Genomic DNA, 16,884 nt, shown 5'->3' with positions numbered 1-16,884 from the left:
TCCTTATATCTCAGTCCTAATTTCTCGCTATACACCTGCCAGACAATTGCCTTCTGCTCAAGGATGTCTTTCGTATCTAAAGCTGTCTCCTGTCTAAAACCTCACTTACTGTCCTATGGAATGCCCGACTTGTACATATCCCACCAGCACCCTCTCTCTCCACCTTTTAAGGCCCATCTTAAAACACACCTCTTGCATTCGGGTAGCTCTGTAGCTGATACTATACATCTTGTATGCATTTATCATGACCCCTTGCATACGCACTTACCATAACAACCTCCCTAATGTCTCTACAGGTTCACCCCACTCACCACTTAGATTGTAAGCTCTTCAGAACAGACTCATTTCCTTAATGTAGTGTATGAAGTACTTATTCCTATTAGGTCTCCTATTATGTCAAATGTAATCCTGCTGTAAAACGCTATATACATGGATAGCACTATACAAATAAAGATATACAGGCATACCCCGGTTTAAGTACACTCACTTTAAGTACACTCGCGAGTAAGTACATCTCGCTCAATAGGCAAACAGCAGCTCACGCATGCGCCTGTCAGCACGTCCTGAACAGCAATACTGGCTCCTTACCTCTACCGAAGCTGTGCACAAGCGGGGAGGCTATAGAGCCTGTTACAAATGTATTATTTACATCAGTTATGCCTGTATATGACGATTGCAGTACAGTACATGCATCGATAAGTGGGGAAAAGGTAGTGCTTCACTTTAAGTACATTTTCACTTTACATACATGCTCCGGTCCCATTGCGTACGTTAATGCGGGGTATGCCTGTACATACATTCTTTTAGTCACAAATAATAAAAATAAATACCTTGTTGGTTTCTTGAAGGCAACGTAAAGGTATGTAACAAGGCAAATTGGGAGCAATAAACAGGTTTTAATTAATTGGTCCATTTTTGGAGCACAGGTGTGTCAAATGTAAGAAACCGTTTCTTACACCTGGGGCAGATTGTTAGAAGCCAAAAAGTTATGACACCTTAAACTTGCCTGATTTTCAGACACAGAAAAGGACCCACAATTTGATACAGCTCAATCTGCATCAAGCAACTCCTCCCAAAATTGCAATAAGCTCACGCATATTGGGCAAGTAATGGAGCAAAGTGCTTGATACATTGAGTAAAGCGGATGATGTAATTTGTCAATTTTGCTCCACAATTGCTTTATAGCCCTCAGAACATTAGTATACATCTAAACCTCTAAATGTATCATGGTACTGAAATGTATTTATAATGTATTTGATCACAAGCATACTAATCAATCCAAAATAAGAAACTATTGTTATAAAAGAACAATTTTAATAGTGACATCTGTGCAAAAAAAAGGACAGTTACAAAATCTTTTAGGTGACATCTATTGAAGGACAGCCATACTTTCCAATCATGTCCACAAAAGCGTATATTTCATATGTCATCAATAGCTGCTAAAATACAGCTTCTTATTGGCATGGCAAATACTAGTTACTAATGTTTATGCAATGGATAAAGTCCCAAATTTCCTTAGTAGTCTACTGGCAAAATACACCTTTCTAACGCTGGAAAAGACCTTACAGCCCATTGACCTGAATTGGCCTTCCAGCACCGGAAAGGTTCCTTATGGCAGAAGTCTGCGTAGTAAATATGGCCCAATATAACTTAGGAAAAAATACTCTGACGACAGTCCCACTCCAAAAATCACCACCTCTAGACTTACTACCACCAATATCTTACACAGAATGATTTACTTTGGCTTAAAAAACATCAAACATATTAATGAGACAGAAGAGGTGATCGGTGGGAGCTTCTAGAAGGCAAAGAGTTTTTTGTGTGGCTCTCTGATTTTCTCGACTTTTTTCTATCATCATAGCTGTCCTTATGAGGTTTTTTCCTTTCTGGAGCTTTTTTAGGTTTGTTTTCATGGTCTTGCTTTTTAGAAGCCGCTTTGTGTGACGGTTTACTTTTCCTTTGCATACGCTTTCTTCTAGAAGCATCTGAAATGTAAACAAAAAAAACAATACATTTCAGTTCATGGTGTTGAAGTTTTGTTTAATGGTATTCTGGATTATGCACTTGTAAATACAGTATATATCACACAAAAACTCAGTGCAACATTTGCACATTCTGTTGTACAAGATGGGAAGGGGGCACCCTTAATTCAGGTCACTAACCCTCTCAGTAGCGGACTGGCCACAGGACCAGATTGCTAACCCTCTCAGTAGCGGACCGGCCACAGGACCAGATTGCCACAGCCCCTCCAGCACCACATCAATGATGACGGAACGGGAGGAGCCACCCCCCTTACGTTTCTCATCAGTGTAGATGGCGTCCTGCTCACATGATCTCCCCTAGCAAAACAAGTTTTTTTTTTTACGTAGATACATCATGGGGGTCCAGAGTGCCAGACCCCATAGTAGCTACGTCTTGGTGCACTCAAAGGGTTAAATAGCAATCAGGTCTTCCACGGGATCAATAAATTGGTTGTGTCTTAATCTGTTGTGTATTTCTCAATCATTCTAAAGATGACGTTCAATTTATTTTTAAACATACCTCAGGTCTCCATAGGGAGCCAGTTACCTTAATCACAAAGAACCTTTTTTGGCACCTGTGTTCATTTTGAGAATGCTTGAGTGAAAAATCCCCATGCATGTCTTTTCTACTGTTCATGTGCTCGTACATTATAATTGTATCTCCTACAAACACCTTTGTTGAACTGTTTTTTTTTTTTTTTTTTTTTTTTTTAAATTTTACAAAAAATGGCGACGATTCATCCCCCTCCCCTCCTCCACCGCCCCCCCCCTACCCCCGCACCCGGGTTTTGCAGTGCGCGGGGGCAGAAGCAGCATGAGGAGAATGCCGGGGAGGTCAGAGCATGCCGGGGGCGGGGCTTAGTACCGGAGAGAGAGGTTGTGCTGATCTAAAAGAGGTAGAGGTGTGTGTGTGTGTGTGTGTGTGTGTGTGTGTGTGTGTGTGTGTGTGTGAAAAACGGGCTGGTGCAGAGGTGGGGGTGTGTGAAAAACGGGCTGGCGCAGAGGTGGGGGTGTGTGAAAAACGGGCTGGTGCAGAGGTGGGGGGTGGGCTGCTGACGTGAGGGGGGGGTGCTGACATGTGAGGGGGAGTGGGCTGCTGACATGTGAGGGGGGGTGGGCTGCTGACATGTGAGGGGTGGGTGGGCTGCTGGCATGTGAGGGGTGGGTGGGCTGCTGACATGTGAGGGGTGGGTGGGCTGCTGGCATGTGAGGGGGGGGCTGCTGACATGTGAGGTGCAGGGGGGGGAAGTGATGTGAGTTGCAGGGGGGGGAGAGAGTGTCATATTGAGGAGAGGGGGAAAGTGTCATTGAGGGGAGGGGGAGAGAGTGCCATATTGAGGGGAGGGGAAGAGTGTCATATTGAGGGGAGGGGGAGAGTGTGTCATATTGAGGGGAGGGGGAGAGTGTCATATTGAGGGGAGGGGGAGAGAGTCATATTGAGAGGAGGGGGAGAGGGTGTGATTTAGGGGAGGGGGAGAGTGTGTCATATTGAGGGGAGGGGGAGAGTGTCATATTGAGGGGAGGGGGAGAGTGTCATATTGAGAGGAGGGGGAGAGGGTGTGATTTAGGGGAGGGTGAGAGTGTGTCATATTGAGGGGAGGGGGAGAGAGTGTCATATTGAGGGGAGAGAGAGTGTCATATTGAGGGGAGGGAGAGTGTCATATTGAGGGGAGGGAGAGAGAGTGTCATATTAAGGGGAGGGAGAGAGTGTCATATTGAGGGGAGGGGGAGATAGTCATATTGAGGGGAGGGGGAGAGGGTGTGATTTAGGGGAGGGGGAGAGTGTGTCATATTGAGGGGAGGGGGAGAGAGTTTCATATTGAGGGGAGGGGGAGAGTGTCATATTGAGGGGAGGGGGAGAGAGAGTGTCATATTGAGGGGAGGGAGAGAGAGAGTGTCATATTGAGGGGAGAGGGAGAGTGTGTCATATTGAGGGGAGGGGAAGAGTGTCATATTGAGGGGAGGGGGAGAGTGTGTCATATTGAGGGGAGAGGGAGGGTGTGATTTAGGGGAGGGGGAGAGTGTGTCATATTGAGGGGAGGAGGAGAGAGTGTCATATTGAGGGGAGGGGGAGAGTGTCATATTGAGGGGAGGGGGAGAGTGTCATATTGAGGGGAGGGGGAGAGAGTGTCATATTGAGGGGAGGGGGAGAGCGTGTCATTTAGGGGAGGGGGAGTGTGTCATATTGAGGGGAGGGAGAGAGTGTCATATTGAGGGGAGGGAGAGAGAGAGTGTCATATTGAGGGGAGGGAGGGAGAGAGAGAGTGTCATATTGAGGGGAGGGGGAGAGTGTGTCATATTGAGGGGAGGGGAAGAGTGTCATATTGAGGGGAGGGGGAGGGTGTGATTTAGGGGAGGGGGAGAGTGTGTCATATTGAGGGGAGGGAGAGAGAGAGTGTCATATTGAGGGGAGGGAGGGAGAGAGTGTCATATTGAGGGGAGGGGGAGAGTGTGTCATATTGAGGGGAGGAGGAGAGAGTGTCATATTGAGGGGAGGGGGAGAGAGTGTCATATTGAGGGGAGGGGGAGAGAGTGTCATATTGAGTGGAGGGGGAGAGAGAGAGTGTCATATTGAGGGGAGGGGGGAGAGTGTCATTGAGAGGAGGGGGAGAGGGTGTGATATAGGGGAGGGGGAGAGAGTGTTATATTGAGGGAAGAGAGACATGGGGGGATGCTGACATGGGATGCTGACTTGGGGGGGGGGCTGCTGACATGGAATGGGCTGGGGGGATGTGGAGGGGGTATTGTGTTTTTTGATGTGGAGGGTGGTATTGTGTGGGTGAGGGGGAGAGATGGGTGTATGAGAGATAGATGGGGAGTATCATAAAGGTTGATAGTGAGGGGTTCTGGGGGAGATGAGGATGATGATGATGATGATGGAGAGGTGCTGGAGGAGAGATGATGATGATGATGATGATGATGGTGATGATGGTGATGGTGGTGGTGGTGATGGTGGTGATGATGATGATGATGATGATGATGATGATGATTTAACCCGTGCGGCCCAAATTTTTTTTCCTTTGAGCAGTTCGGCCCTTCTCACTTTACGAGTTGGGCAGGCCTGATGTAAAGCATGTGACATACTATACATTTACATTGTTACCTATCAGGCAATCTTTTGGTGCTCCTGTTATAAAATCCTTATGGTTTGACTAACAGAATAACTGCTTCAGTCCGTGTAACAACAGCTATAATGCATCCTTACATCACTAAGGTAACAATCTATTGTTACAGTTTGAAGCTCAAACTGCTAGGGACATTGGCAACAAATCATCACAAACCGGAAAGTGTTGCAAAGATCTTGCACTGCTTGGGAAGTGGGCTAAAACATGCTATAGAAATCAAATGATGCTTTAAAACTGATAAAAATGGCATTAAGGGTTGAATAATCAAAAACAAATGCAGTAAGTATTATCTAATACTACAAATTGTTTTTAAATAACCATACAAGATTTCACATGTTTTGCTGCTTTAAGCATGGTTACACATTTGTTTTAAACATGATTAGATTTGTTTAAGGAATACAAATAGTGTTACATTATTTACAAAACGTTATTTAAAAAGGAGCGATCAGGGTGTGCTCATTTAGGCACGATTATATTGGTTTACCTTTTGCTGCGCTTATACATGCTAAGGGCCCTTTTGCTTAACTGGTATGCTAGATTTGTTCTTTTTCTAGTGGTAAAACACTACCCTGTCCACATTTTTTTTTTGTAGTCTTGCTCTTCATCCCTTTGAAAAGCATAGGCTACAACTGCCTGCCTGAGTTTGATAAAGGCACTCAAAGTATTTCTAAAAATACTGTTTACAATCCCAAGTTTTGACCGTAAAGCCCAAATCATACATTGAGATCTTTCCACCTTTCTCTAATTTTGATATTACAGCAGACCTACAATACAGGCATACCCCGCTTTAAGGACATTCACGAGTAAGGAAAAACGGTACTGCTTCACTTTAAGTACATTTTCGCTTTACATACATGCTCTGGACCCATTGTGTACGTTAAAGCGGGGTATACTGTATATGGTGAACTGGCCTTCCCCTTGGGGGTGATGTGTTCAGTTTCATCTAAATGAACAGGACTAAAATCTTCTCCAGAATTGGGTTGCTAACAGCATATTGAATAGGAGCTAGAGACTGCAGAATAATGTCCAGCCTTTCTCAAATATTGATGATGTGCAGACCCCTAAACTTTAAATAAAAAAGTACACATCTGTTCTTTTAAAGCAGCAATCCCCCCAGAAGCTTGTATGAGGCGAACGCAATGTCCTGCTCTTTAAAATAAATAATTTTAAAAAGTAGTTAAAATCATGATTTTCTTATTTTGTAGCACCTGTGGTTACTATGGTAACCTTTAGATTGTGCTGGGATATGGAGAGCACTCCATTTAAACCTCCCGGACACCTAATATTTTAAACGCTGACATCTGACCGAAGCGTAGAAATGTAAAAAAAAAAAAAAAACTGCTTTGAAAAGGACAAGAAACTGCAATTAGCACAGGCTGCTACTTTAATTCCAGAAGCAGACTGCCCTTTGTGCCTCTTTAATAATGTAATGCCACAATGTTCTAGGAATGTGTGGCTCGACTGTTCCAGATGCTAAATTCATCATTACTAGAAATCCAAAACAAAAACCCTTAGTTTTGAGATATAAAGGATCAAGATTTACAGATTACCATATCTATATCTATATCACTTAGGGCAAGTTGTTTGCAAGGAGCACGACAATCCTAAGCAGAGAACCTGATTTAGCATTTTAGCCTGACTCCTTACAAGCTCTTTATTTTAGAATGCCATCAACATATGTAGCGTTGTGCACCAACTGCAGAAGAGTTTACCATATCATCCTTACTATAAAAATTAATTATGCAATACAGCCTTTTGTAGGACCTCATACTACTGCAGTATATTAATCATAAAGAGGGCTCGACATGTCCACTACTGCAGTAGTGTTATAAATCAAATTAATCTCAAATCAGCAAGATCCCCTAAATACAGAAGTTCATGCTGTTTTATCATCTGCTCTCTAAGTCTAAGCAATCTACATAAAAGGCCTGGTGATCTAGAAATTACATTGAGAAAGCACTTTTTAATATTACCAATGCAGTAATGCTAATATCAGTATGCAGCAAAAATTTGCCATATTTAGCATGTATAGATATAAAAAAAAGTGCACAGGATAGCATTTCTGACATCTAAAAACCCAAAGCCAAAAAAAGATATTTTTCGAAGCACACAAGTGGAGGACCAATGTGTCAGCATTATCTAGAATTTAAAGAACATGGAAATTGTTATATTACAAATAAATGTGAGAAACAACGCTGGGGAATCAGACAATAGCATTTTAAATGTTTAAAGCTCTCAAACTGCACGAAGTTAAATAGAATTGTACATATTATTAAATTGTCAAGAATTGTGCAGATCAGTTACAAATGGGTTAAGGATTACTTTTATTAGGAGATTATTTATAGATTTTCAGTTTCATAGAATGAATCTTGAGCTAGGCAATGATGAAATGGCTACTGGAACTTTAACTCCAATTAAAGTAATTTACTTTAGAAGAGGTCAAGTACTGAAACTAAACAAGAGAAAATAGCCCCATGTAGCTGTCTGTCCAGAAGACAACCATTTTATAAAGAATCTAATTTGCTTCCGTAAATAAACATAGCCAAGTCGAAAGCAAGGATTAGGTGTCTCTTTTTTTTGTGGAAAATGATTAAACATTTATTTTTTTCAGGGGGCCTCTGAACTGGGACATGCTTGTCAATAAAGTGATTTATTTTACACTTAGCCCACCCTATCTTTACAAAGAAGATGAGAGCAGACACTGGCTGTCCAAGCACTCACTGAACAGTGACCATCAGTCCAAAGGAAGTAGACAGAGGAAAACAAACACCTCCCACCCAAGTGCAAGTCACTATGTTTACAAACAAACTTCAAAACATTATTTTAATATATGTATAGGTGACATATTTGGGCAAAAAGGAATCAAATCCCCCAGATGTAACCCCTTCGACATATCACTACCATTAGATCTTAGGAGGGATTTCCCCTTTAATTATTGTTCGTTTTGAGATATCTCAAAATGACAAATTAATTTTAGCCCACTGGGTCATTTCCTCTACATTATGATTACAGTGAGTACTTTTTAAGATGTGCCCTAATTAATGATTGATATTAGTTGATGCAATCTATATATAATTCCTGCTATAAAATGGTGAAGGCAAGTATGAAAACTGTATTCCAGCGACTGCCATACTTTCATCTAATGCGAAAGTTTGCTACAAGAACATTACTTGAGCAACTAATTAATTTAGAGGTTTTAATGAGCCAAAACAGAACTCCAGGGAAAGAGATCAACATGTGGACCGAAAAGACAAGTAAAAACATAAGAAATAAACCACACTACATAAGGGAAGTTTTTCTTATTTTATCTTGGTATTTCGCAAAGAATCTGAATGTTCAGAAGAGGTAAAGTTTGGGTGTAACATTTATTTTAAATGGACTGTCGGTTATGTTAAGCAAATCTGAAATTCTGTGTCCAAACAGTTTCTGATGTCCCAAAATAAAAAATGTAATAGGATTGGCGCTGAATTATTATATTTACTTAATGCACATTTTATTTCCTCATATTTTGCTGTGTGTCTGGTCACTCCTCTGACCCATTAATATCTACGTTCTGACAGAAAATGTCCCCTGCCCATGTACACTCCCCTCTTTGCCTATGAAACACTTTCTTCTCTTGTTCTCTGAATTCCCAAGACAAAACGTTTCCCTCCTGGTCTGTGTAGTTTCCAGTTAAAGAAAACCGACTAATAAAAACAGCTGCATTCCTCCTCAGCAGACCTCAGATCTTTTCCTCAGATTATTTGTACAAAGTAGTCAGGAAGAGATAGAATGTCACCAAGATCTTCACAGTAGGTACAGCTCAACCCCGTTACAACGCGAATCCGCTCATAATGCGATGCAAGCGCGGCTCCCAATTTTCGTATGTATGAATACTTTACAACATGATTATTGGTATCTTAAATACTTTATTGTACAATGCATACAATTGTACATTATTTCTAACGCGATCCGCTTATATCGCGATGTGATTCTTTGGACCCCAAGCACAGCGTTATAAGGGGGTTGAACTGTACTCATTTCTCCAAAAGGCTACTTTTGCCATTATTCATTTATCCCTATTTGTGTTATTCTTCAAGCATATTATATCTACATACAAACACAAATGTACGTGTAAATTCCTGATTTGGGCAGAAAACAAACAGAATCCAAAGGGAAACAAAAACAAAGAATGTTATGAGATCATATGAACTACCTGAGTCACTGCTTGAGCTGGATGCTTCACTTTTACTGGATGAGCTAGAGCTACTGTCAGAGTCTGATGTGGAATCTGAAGATGAGGAATCAGAAGATTCAATATTCTGCTTCTGGGTCATGATCATCTTGGGTGCATTCTTCAAATGTTCACGCAGTTCATCCCTGTGTAAAGCAACATAAAAAAATACATTAACTACTAGTAAAGAAAATGCAAAATGTTAAATTAGATAGCCTCTACAATATTGAATAATTGTTCTTACGTTAGTCCTCCAAGGCCAATTGAAGTGAAGAAATTGATAGCAAAGCGGGTGTTTTTTGGGTTGTCCATTGGCAGCAATCCTTCAAAGAAAGGTTGAAGAGTTCTGATAAAGAAACAAAATAGGAATGAGAAAAAAGCAATATTATAAGTAATATTAATGACTGTTGTGGTAAAGAATATGGTCAGAATGATGGAAACTTAAACAATAGAAGGACAAAAACGTATTACAGGCATACCCCGCTTTAAGGACACTCACTTTAAGTACACTCGCGAGTAAGGACATAATCGCCCAATAGTCAAACGGCAGCTCACGCATGCACCGGTCAGCATGTCCTGAACAGCAATACCAGCTCCCTACCTGTACCGAAGCTGTGCGCAAGCGGGGAGACTATAGAGCCTGTTACACATGCGTTATTTACATCAGTTATGCACGTATATGATGATTGCAGAACAGTACATGCATCGGTAAATGGGGCAAAGGCAGTGCTTCATTTTAAGTACATTTTCGCTTTACATACATGCTCCGGTCCCATTGTGTACGTTAATGCGGGGTATGCCTGTAGATTGTTTGCCAAAATATATACATTCTCTAATAGCTAATCTTTATTTTTTATTTATTAAATATTTTACCAGGAAAAAAAAATACTATGAGAGTTACCTCTCATGTTCAAGTATGTCCTGAGAATAAAGTAAAGTTGACATAATGTACAAATTAAAAAAATTGTACATTACAAATAACAAACATGTTTAAAGTAGAAAACGTACAGTCCTGCATAAACTTAGAAATGAACTCTAAGATCAGAAAGGCTGGGACTGTGTGCATATAGGATAGTATCATCAGCATACATAAGCAAAGAAGTTGTCTCAAACAGTGGGCAGGTAATTTATAAAGACAGAAAAATGCATGGGCCCCACAGAACAGAGCCTTGGGATACCCCACAGGTAATATCCAAAAGGTTAGAGGTGGAGCCTGACATACACATGCTGGGATCTAGCTGATAAATACGAGTACTGGAGCATTATAGTGTGGTCAACAGTAAAAAAAAAATATACGAATATGGTACCAGTCAATAGTCCTTGTTATATACTACATTTGATCTTAATGCACATTTTTAAGAGTGTTGTTACTGTTGAGTGATTTGGTTGGAAGTCAGATTGAGACAGACTAAGAACATTTGACTTCTTATAAAAGTTGCTAAATTGGAAATTAACGCATTTTCCATGACTTTGGATAATAGAGGTAGAATATAGATAGGTCATCAGGTTTGAGACAATGTCTGTTCCCACTTTTGAAGGCAGGGATAAATAGTGGTTTTCCAGGCGGTAGGAATTTGAACAGAAGACAAAATGTAGTTGATTATGGAGGCATCCTGTTTTAGCAATGATGAGGGCATCAAGACATAGGAACTTAGATTGCAATTGCTAAACACATTGATTGTGTAGGAGCTCCCCAAACTAAAGCTAAACAATCTACTCTTCAGACACTGGGCTAAATTGAAATTCATGACTACAGTGAGGAGTGGGTACTGATATAGGAGTCTGCTCAGTCTGGGCTTCCAGATTAAGGTCATGTTGGCATCTTGATAATAAGGAAGTATCACATCTCACAAAAGGTTCATTGAATGTGTTGACAATCGCTGAATGATCAGACAAAATTACATCCATTTTGGTAATGATAGGTTCTTAATGGCTACAGGACTAAAATATTATTTATGACCTTCCAGAATTTTGCAGGATTTTGTGTTTTGATAACCATTGTCTAAGTAGTAATGTGTGTTTGCCTTGTGTATGTATTCCGCAGGGATCTAAAATTTGAATTCTTGTATAGAGCTAGTCAATTTGTTTCTATTCAACAAGGCATCGCTAAAACTCAATAAGATTGGGTGTAACCCAGGAAAGATTGGCCCCGTGGACACCAGAGTTTTCGGAACTCTAACTAGAAATAGTGAAATGAGGAATCGGGGTCTATTATCAAACTGATTTTGAACCAAAACCAGTTGGTAAGGTCAGAAAGAAATAGTTGAACGTTAAATCCTTTAAATGTTCTAGAGAACAGAACTTTAGAGGTAGATTTTAATAGTTTGATTTGATGTGCACAATACACTATTGCATGATCACTGAAAAGGTCAGCCAATACACTAAAGGTTTGAATTCTGTTGGGACAGCAGGGTAAGGTGCAATCTCAACAATGTGGGGTTACAGGATTTCAAGTCTTCAATAGTAACCTGCCTCACTCCAGAAGTACTTCATAAAGATTGTGCTATTTAAAGTAATTTTATTAATGCAGACATGGTGCTCCATGTTTCGGTGGAAACCCATAGTCAGGCAAAAACGTAGTCTTGTACGTTTTTCCTCTGACGAAGGATTTACCCCAAAACGTTGTGCACATATGCATTCATAAAATGACTAAGTGGCCCAATGACATCATGAAGTACCTTTGGAGTGCGGCAGGTTTCTACTGAAAACTGAAATCTAAAAGGCGTTTGTTGGGGTTCCTGCTTCCTTGCCTAAGCACTGGCTGCATTTACAGCCACCATGTTAAAGGCACAAAGTGCACCTGCCATTACCGTGTTCCTAGATGGTTACAGGATTTTTTATTTGGTATTGTAGGTTTAGAAATTAGTTGGGTTAAAGTTGGTGATTTGAATTGTACGTATATTTTGTATTGTTGCATCAAGTCAGTTGAGGTTGAAGTCACCCAGAATCAATAGCTCACTATTTCTATTCAAAGAAGAAATACTGCAATGGAAATTAGATACATAACACAGGGATAGTAGGGGTGCCTTGGTGGGGGAGGGGTGAGGGGGCAATAGGATGCCAACAATAATATGCTTAGAAAGAGGGAGGCAAAATCTTGCCAACTACATTTTTAAGTGTGGGTGGGCTCATTTAGTAGTGTGACATTAATAACCTTCCTGTATATTTAACAGTTCCAAGAACGTGTTTATTCAAGTATAGGTGAAGTCTGATAAGCACTTACATATCCTTTAGTCTGGCATTTAGCTTTGGAAGTCCCATGTATTCGCTAAGCTCCTGGAAGAATATTTTGACAAATATTCTGCTGGATGAGGTGGTTGTTTCTTCACTTAGATTTATGCACTCCAACACCTGTAAAAATGTTACATATGACATTTGTTGCAAGCCATCTATGAAGATAACAAAAATATATAGTTCAGATTTTTTTCTACAATTGAAATGGAGATACACTGCATATATTTTCTACAACATTGTGTGCACCCAAAACCCACTAAGAATCTAATACGTAGATTTCCAAAACAAAATCCAACTGCCTTGTAAATGTGCAGTAGAACAGCTTGCTAATGGACAATAGTGACATCATTTAATGCTAGCTTGTATCTCAATCTAATGTTCATTCTCTAAGCCTGCAGACCTGAAGTTATCTTTAACCCTAGAAAATGTAGACATTATAAAATAAAAAAAGTCTATGTATAGCAGGATCTTTATACTTACACTCCAAGGAATAGAATCAGTGTAGAGGAGATGGGCAAACATCTTTGCAACATTTCTCAATTTGTTTGTTTCCAGACGGTGGATAGTATCGTACTGTTCTTTGAAAATACCTTCAAAAGCTTCCATGTATTCCTTCTTTAACAAACAGAAACGCTGAAACATTGCAAGAGACAATTGGCTCAAGAACATGTACATAGTAGTGCTTCAGTATTTATCCCTCAGAAGGTTTTAGACTAACCTGAACATTAAATTAAGAACACAATGTGGGATCCTGATCAATAATTTTATATAGCACAGTGCATATAATATATATATATATATATATATATATTTTTTTTTTAAATAAAATGTTATCTAAATGAACAAGTATTGTAAATTATCTCATCCTGGATCTCATCCTACCTCTCCCATCATATTCAGTGTCTCTTCTGCTAACACCTCCTCCTCCTCTATTGATCTCTCTGTGGGGGTACCCCAGGGCTCTGTCCTGTGACCTCTTCTCTTTTCTCTGTATACACTCTCTCTAGGTGACCTAATAACAATTTTTGGGTTTAATTATCACCTCTATGCTGACGACACACAAATATATTTCTCAACACCTGACCAAACACCTGCTGTACAAACCAAAGTTTCTGAATGTCTCTCTGCTATATCATCCTGGATGGCCCTCCGCCGCCTTAAACTCAACATGGCTAAAACAGAGCTCCTCATACTTCCTCCCAAACCTGGCCCTACTACCTCCTTCCACATTACTGTTGGAACTATGATCCATGGGTGAATACCCAGTAGCCCAAGCACGCTGCCTTGGGGTCACACTCGACTCCTCTCTCACATTCGCCCCTCACATTCAAAACATTTCTAAAACCTGTCGCTTTTTCCTCCGCATTATAACTAAGATACGCCCTTTCCTCTGTTTTTCGACTGCTAAAACTCTGACTCAGGCCCTCATTCTCTCCCGTCTCGATTACTGTAACCTCCTGCTGTCCGGCCTTCCTGCCTCTCACCTGTCTCCCCTACAATCTATCCTAAACGCTGCTGCCAGAATCACTCTACTCTTTCCGAGATCTGTCTCAGCATCTCCCCTCATGAAATCCCTCTCCTGGCTTCCGATCAAATCCCGCATCTCACATTCCATTCTTCTCCTCACTTTTAAAGCTTTACACTCTTCTGCCCCTCATTACATCTCAGCCCTAATTTCTCGTTATGCACCATCCAGACTCTTGCGTTCTTCTCAAGGATGTCTTCTTTCTACCCCCTTTGTATATAAAGCCCTCTCCCGCTTTAAACCTTTTTCACTGACTGCCCCACACCTCTAGAATGCCCTTCCCCTCAGTACCCGACTAGCACCCTCTCTATCCACCTTTAAGACCCACCTTAAGACACACTTGCTTAAAGAAGCATATGAATAGCACTGTGGCTATTCTGAACATGATACATAAAGCTTGGCCCCCTGCAGACGCACTTACCAGAACTCCCTCCTACTGTCTCTGTACATTCTCCCTACCTACCAATTAGACTGTAAGCTCCTCGGAGCAGGGACTCCTCTTCCTTAATGTCTAAAGCACTTATTCCCATGATCTGTTATTTATATTATCTGTTATTTATTTGATTACCACATGTATTACTGCTGTGAAGCGCTATGTACATTAATGGCGCTATATAAATAAAGACATACAATACAATAATTTTGTTTGCAAACACCAAAATAAATAAGCATTGACCACAATACGGATTACAACCTGCACAATCGGATGCACGTAGAGCCCAGGTGTAGGCAACCTGTGGCTCCCGAGCTGCATGCAGCTCTTTCACCACCTACATGCGGCTCTCCCCTCTGTGCTGCTCTTGGCCGCGGGGGAGCAGGCCAGCGCTGGTCAGGCCTCTTGTTTCCACCCGGCATCTCCCCAGCTGCTGCCATGTTTCCTACACTGTCCCACACCGGGCCTCTCTGAAGCTGGTGCACGACGTCAGAGAGCCCCGACGTGGGACAGAGCAGGAGCCATGCTAGCAGTTGGGGAGATGCCAGGTGGCAACAAGAGGCCTGACCAGAACTGCCCCCCTCACCCCCCACAGCCAAGAGCAGCACAGTGAGGGAGAAAGGCAGCAGCTGGGGAGCAGCAACCCAGAACAGTGAGGAGAAAGGCAGGCCCAATGCAAGTATGTACGTACGTACGTATTTGGGGGTGGGGAGTAGTGTGTGCGCATGTATTTGGGGGGTACTGAATGTGTCGGTATGGTGTATTTGAAAATGACAAACTGTTTTGCACGGAAAACAATGAAAAAACAAACAAAATAAAAAAGGAACCCATTATTTTGAGATGCATTTTATTCCCCCATATATTTGTTCTTTTCCCCAATTCTGATTAAAGTAAGTTTGTTGTATGTTAATGCTTATACAGTATATACCTATTAGTGTGTGTACAGTATATGTATGCATCATGTGTTTGTGGGGGTGTAATATTCATGCATGTGTTGCGGCTCTCTGAATATTTTGGATAATTAATTTTTTTTTTATAAGAGGGCTCTTCTTCCTTGAAAGGTTGCAGACCCCTGAGTCGTAGACAAACCTAAAATAAATTAATTGGAGCAAAGAAATATTGTTCAAAATCAGCAAAAAATTATCTGGTGACATTTTAAATGGCACTCCCTCAATGGACTAAAGTGACCAAAGCTAAATGGAGCTGACTGACATCTTTTCAACAATATCTGATAAGTATTCTTTAAAAAAAAAAATATATATTTTTTTTTTAATACTTTTCATATTTCTAAACGTGGCACCTTTCTGTAATAAACAAATGCTTTGCAGTTGCATTCCAAACTTTATCGAATGCCTTTTGGTGATTTACAGTTTTGTCAATTCTGACTTGCAGATAAAGGAAAGTATTCATTTTTTACTGATGGAAATGAGCGGAGATGTACAAACTTTTCACTGGCACTTTCGAACTTTGATAAATTTTTCAGTGAAATAAATGTCAATTTTAAAACTTTTCAGTTTGTCAAGTAATATGAGTTTTAGAGGAAAGGGACAGTATGTGGAGAGATACCCGCTAATACCCCTATACAACATATGTAGAGATACCGGACAAATATGCCAATTGAAATCTTTGAATATACTTAACATATAAAAATTGGTTAATTTCCAGGTGTATACACAGGTATCTCTCCACATGTATAGGGGGAGAGTTTTGGAAGGTATACAAGTCATATTACAGTTCAACAATATTTCAGATGTAGCCTTTAGTCAGGTAGCAACTATAAGCGAGTTCCTCCTACCCCCAGATTATACGGGCCATCCCTCAGAAGACCATAGTAAACTAAAGGCAGTGGCATGTACTATGGGTTTAATGTAGGTGACCGATACCATGTTTATACCAGTTTCTATGTGCAGGGAGATTCTTTATTCAGAGTATCTTTGATGTTGCGCTTGACCAAAGTCAGCAGAATTATCCGGTAACATTCAAATGAAGGTGACCCAGAGAAAATTGAAACCGACATTTTTAAACAAGAAAGAAATTCATGGAACTAACTTTTCGGGGGAATTGAATCTTTTTAAAGAAGCTGATTGTTCTGACATTATTTAAGGAAAACGTTTTGCCCCCTCTGGGATTGCCTCTTTCCACCGAGTGCCGCATGACACGAGTACAATGTCTAAGTCTGACATGCCTTGTGTCCCTTGATGTAGTAGCTACGCCATGGGCTTTTTGCTTTTTTGCTGGGTGGGGCGGGGGGAGGGGGGGTCATCTTCAGCGCTTCACATGCAAGCTAAATGAAAGAGGAGCAGAAGAGGAAACGAAGACTCTTCCATTCGTCA

The 16,884-nt window shown here is 40.9% G+C and overlaps 1 protein-coding gene across 2 annotated transcripts in view; it reads right to left on the bottom strand.

Moving 5' to 3' along the window:
- Positions 1 to 1,294: 1,294 nt before the first annotated feature.
- Positions 1,295 to 16,884, bottom strand: part of CWC22 (CWC22 spliceosome associated protein) — a 72,042-nt gene continuing 56,452 nt past the window's right edge. The window contains exons 15-19 of one of the 2 annotated variants that reach the window (XM_075608920.1): positions 13,074 to 13,226; positions 12,583 to 12,710; positions 9,604 to 9,705; positions 9,339 to 9,505; positions 1,295 to 1,985 (exon numbers count right to left, since the gene is read on the bottom strand). In XM_075608920.1, the coding sequence (XP_075465035.1) occupies positions 1,765 to 1,985; positions 9,339 to 9,505; positions 9,604 to 9,705; positions 12,583 to 12,710; positions 13,074 to 13,226 (771 nt within the window). In that variant the 3' untranslated portion in view covers positions 1,295 to 1,764. The remainder of the gene's footprint in view (positions 1,986 to 9,338; positions 9,506 to 9,603; positions 9,706 to 12,582; positions 12,711 to 13,073; positions 13,227 to 16,884) is intronic. The other variant, XM_075608921.1, reaches the window with a different exon arrangement.

This window comes from Ascaphus truei, chromosome 7, assembly GCF_040206685.1.
Source record: "Ascaphus truei isolate aAscTru1 chromosome 7, aAscTru1.hap1, whole genome shotgun sequence".
NCBI classification, from domain to species: Eukaryota; Metazoa; Chordata; class Amphibia; order Anura; family Ascaphidae; genus Ascaphus; species Ascaphus truei.
Note: the sequence above shows the minus strand (reverse complement) of the source record. Positions and strands in the feature narration are given on the sequence as shown.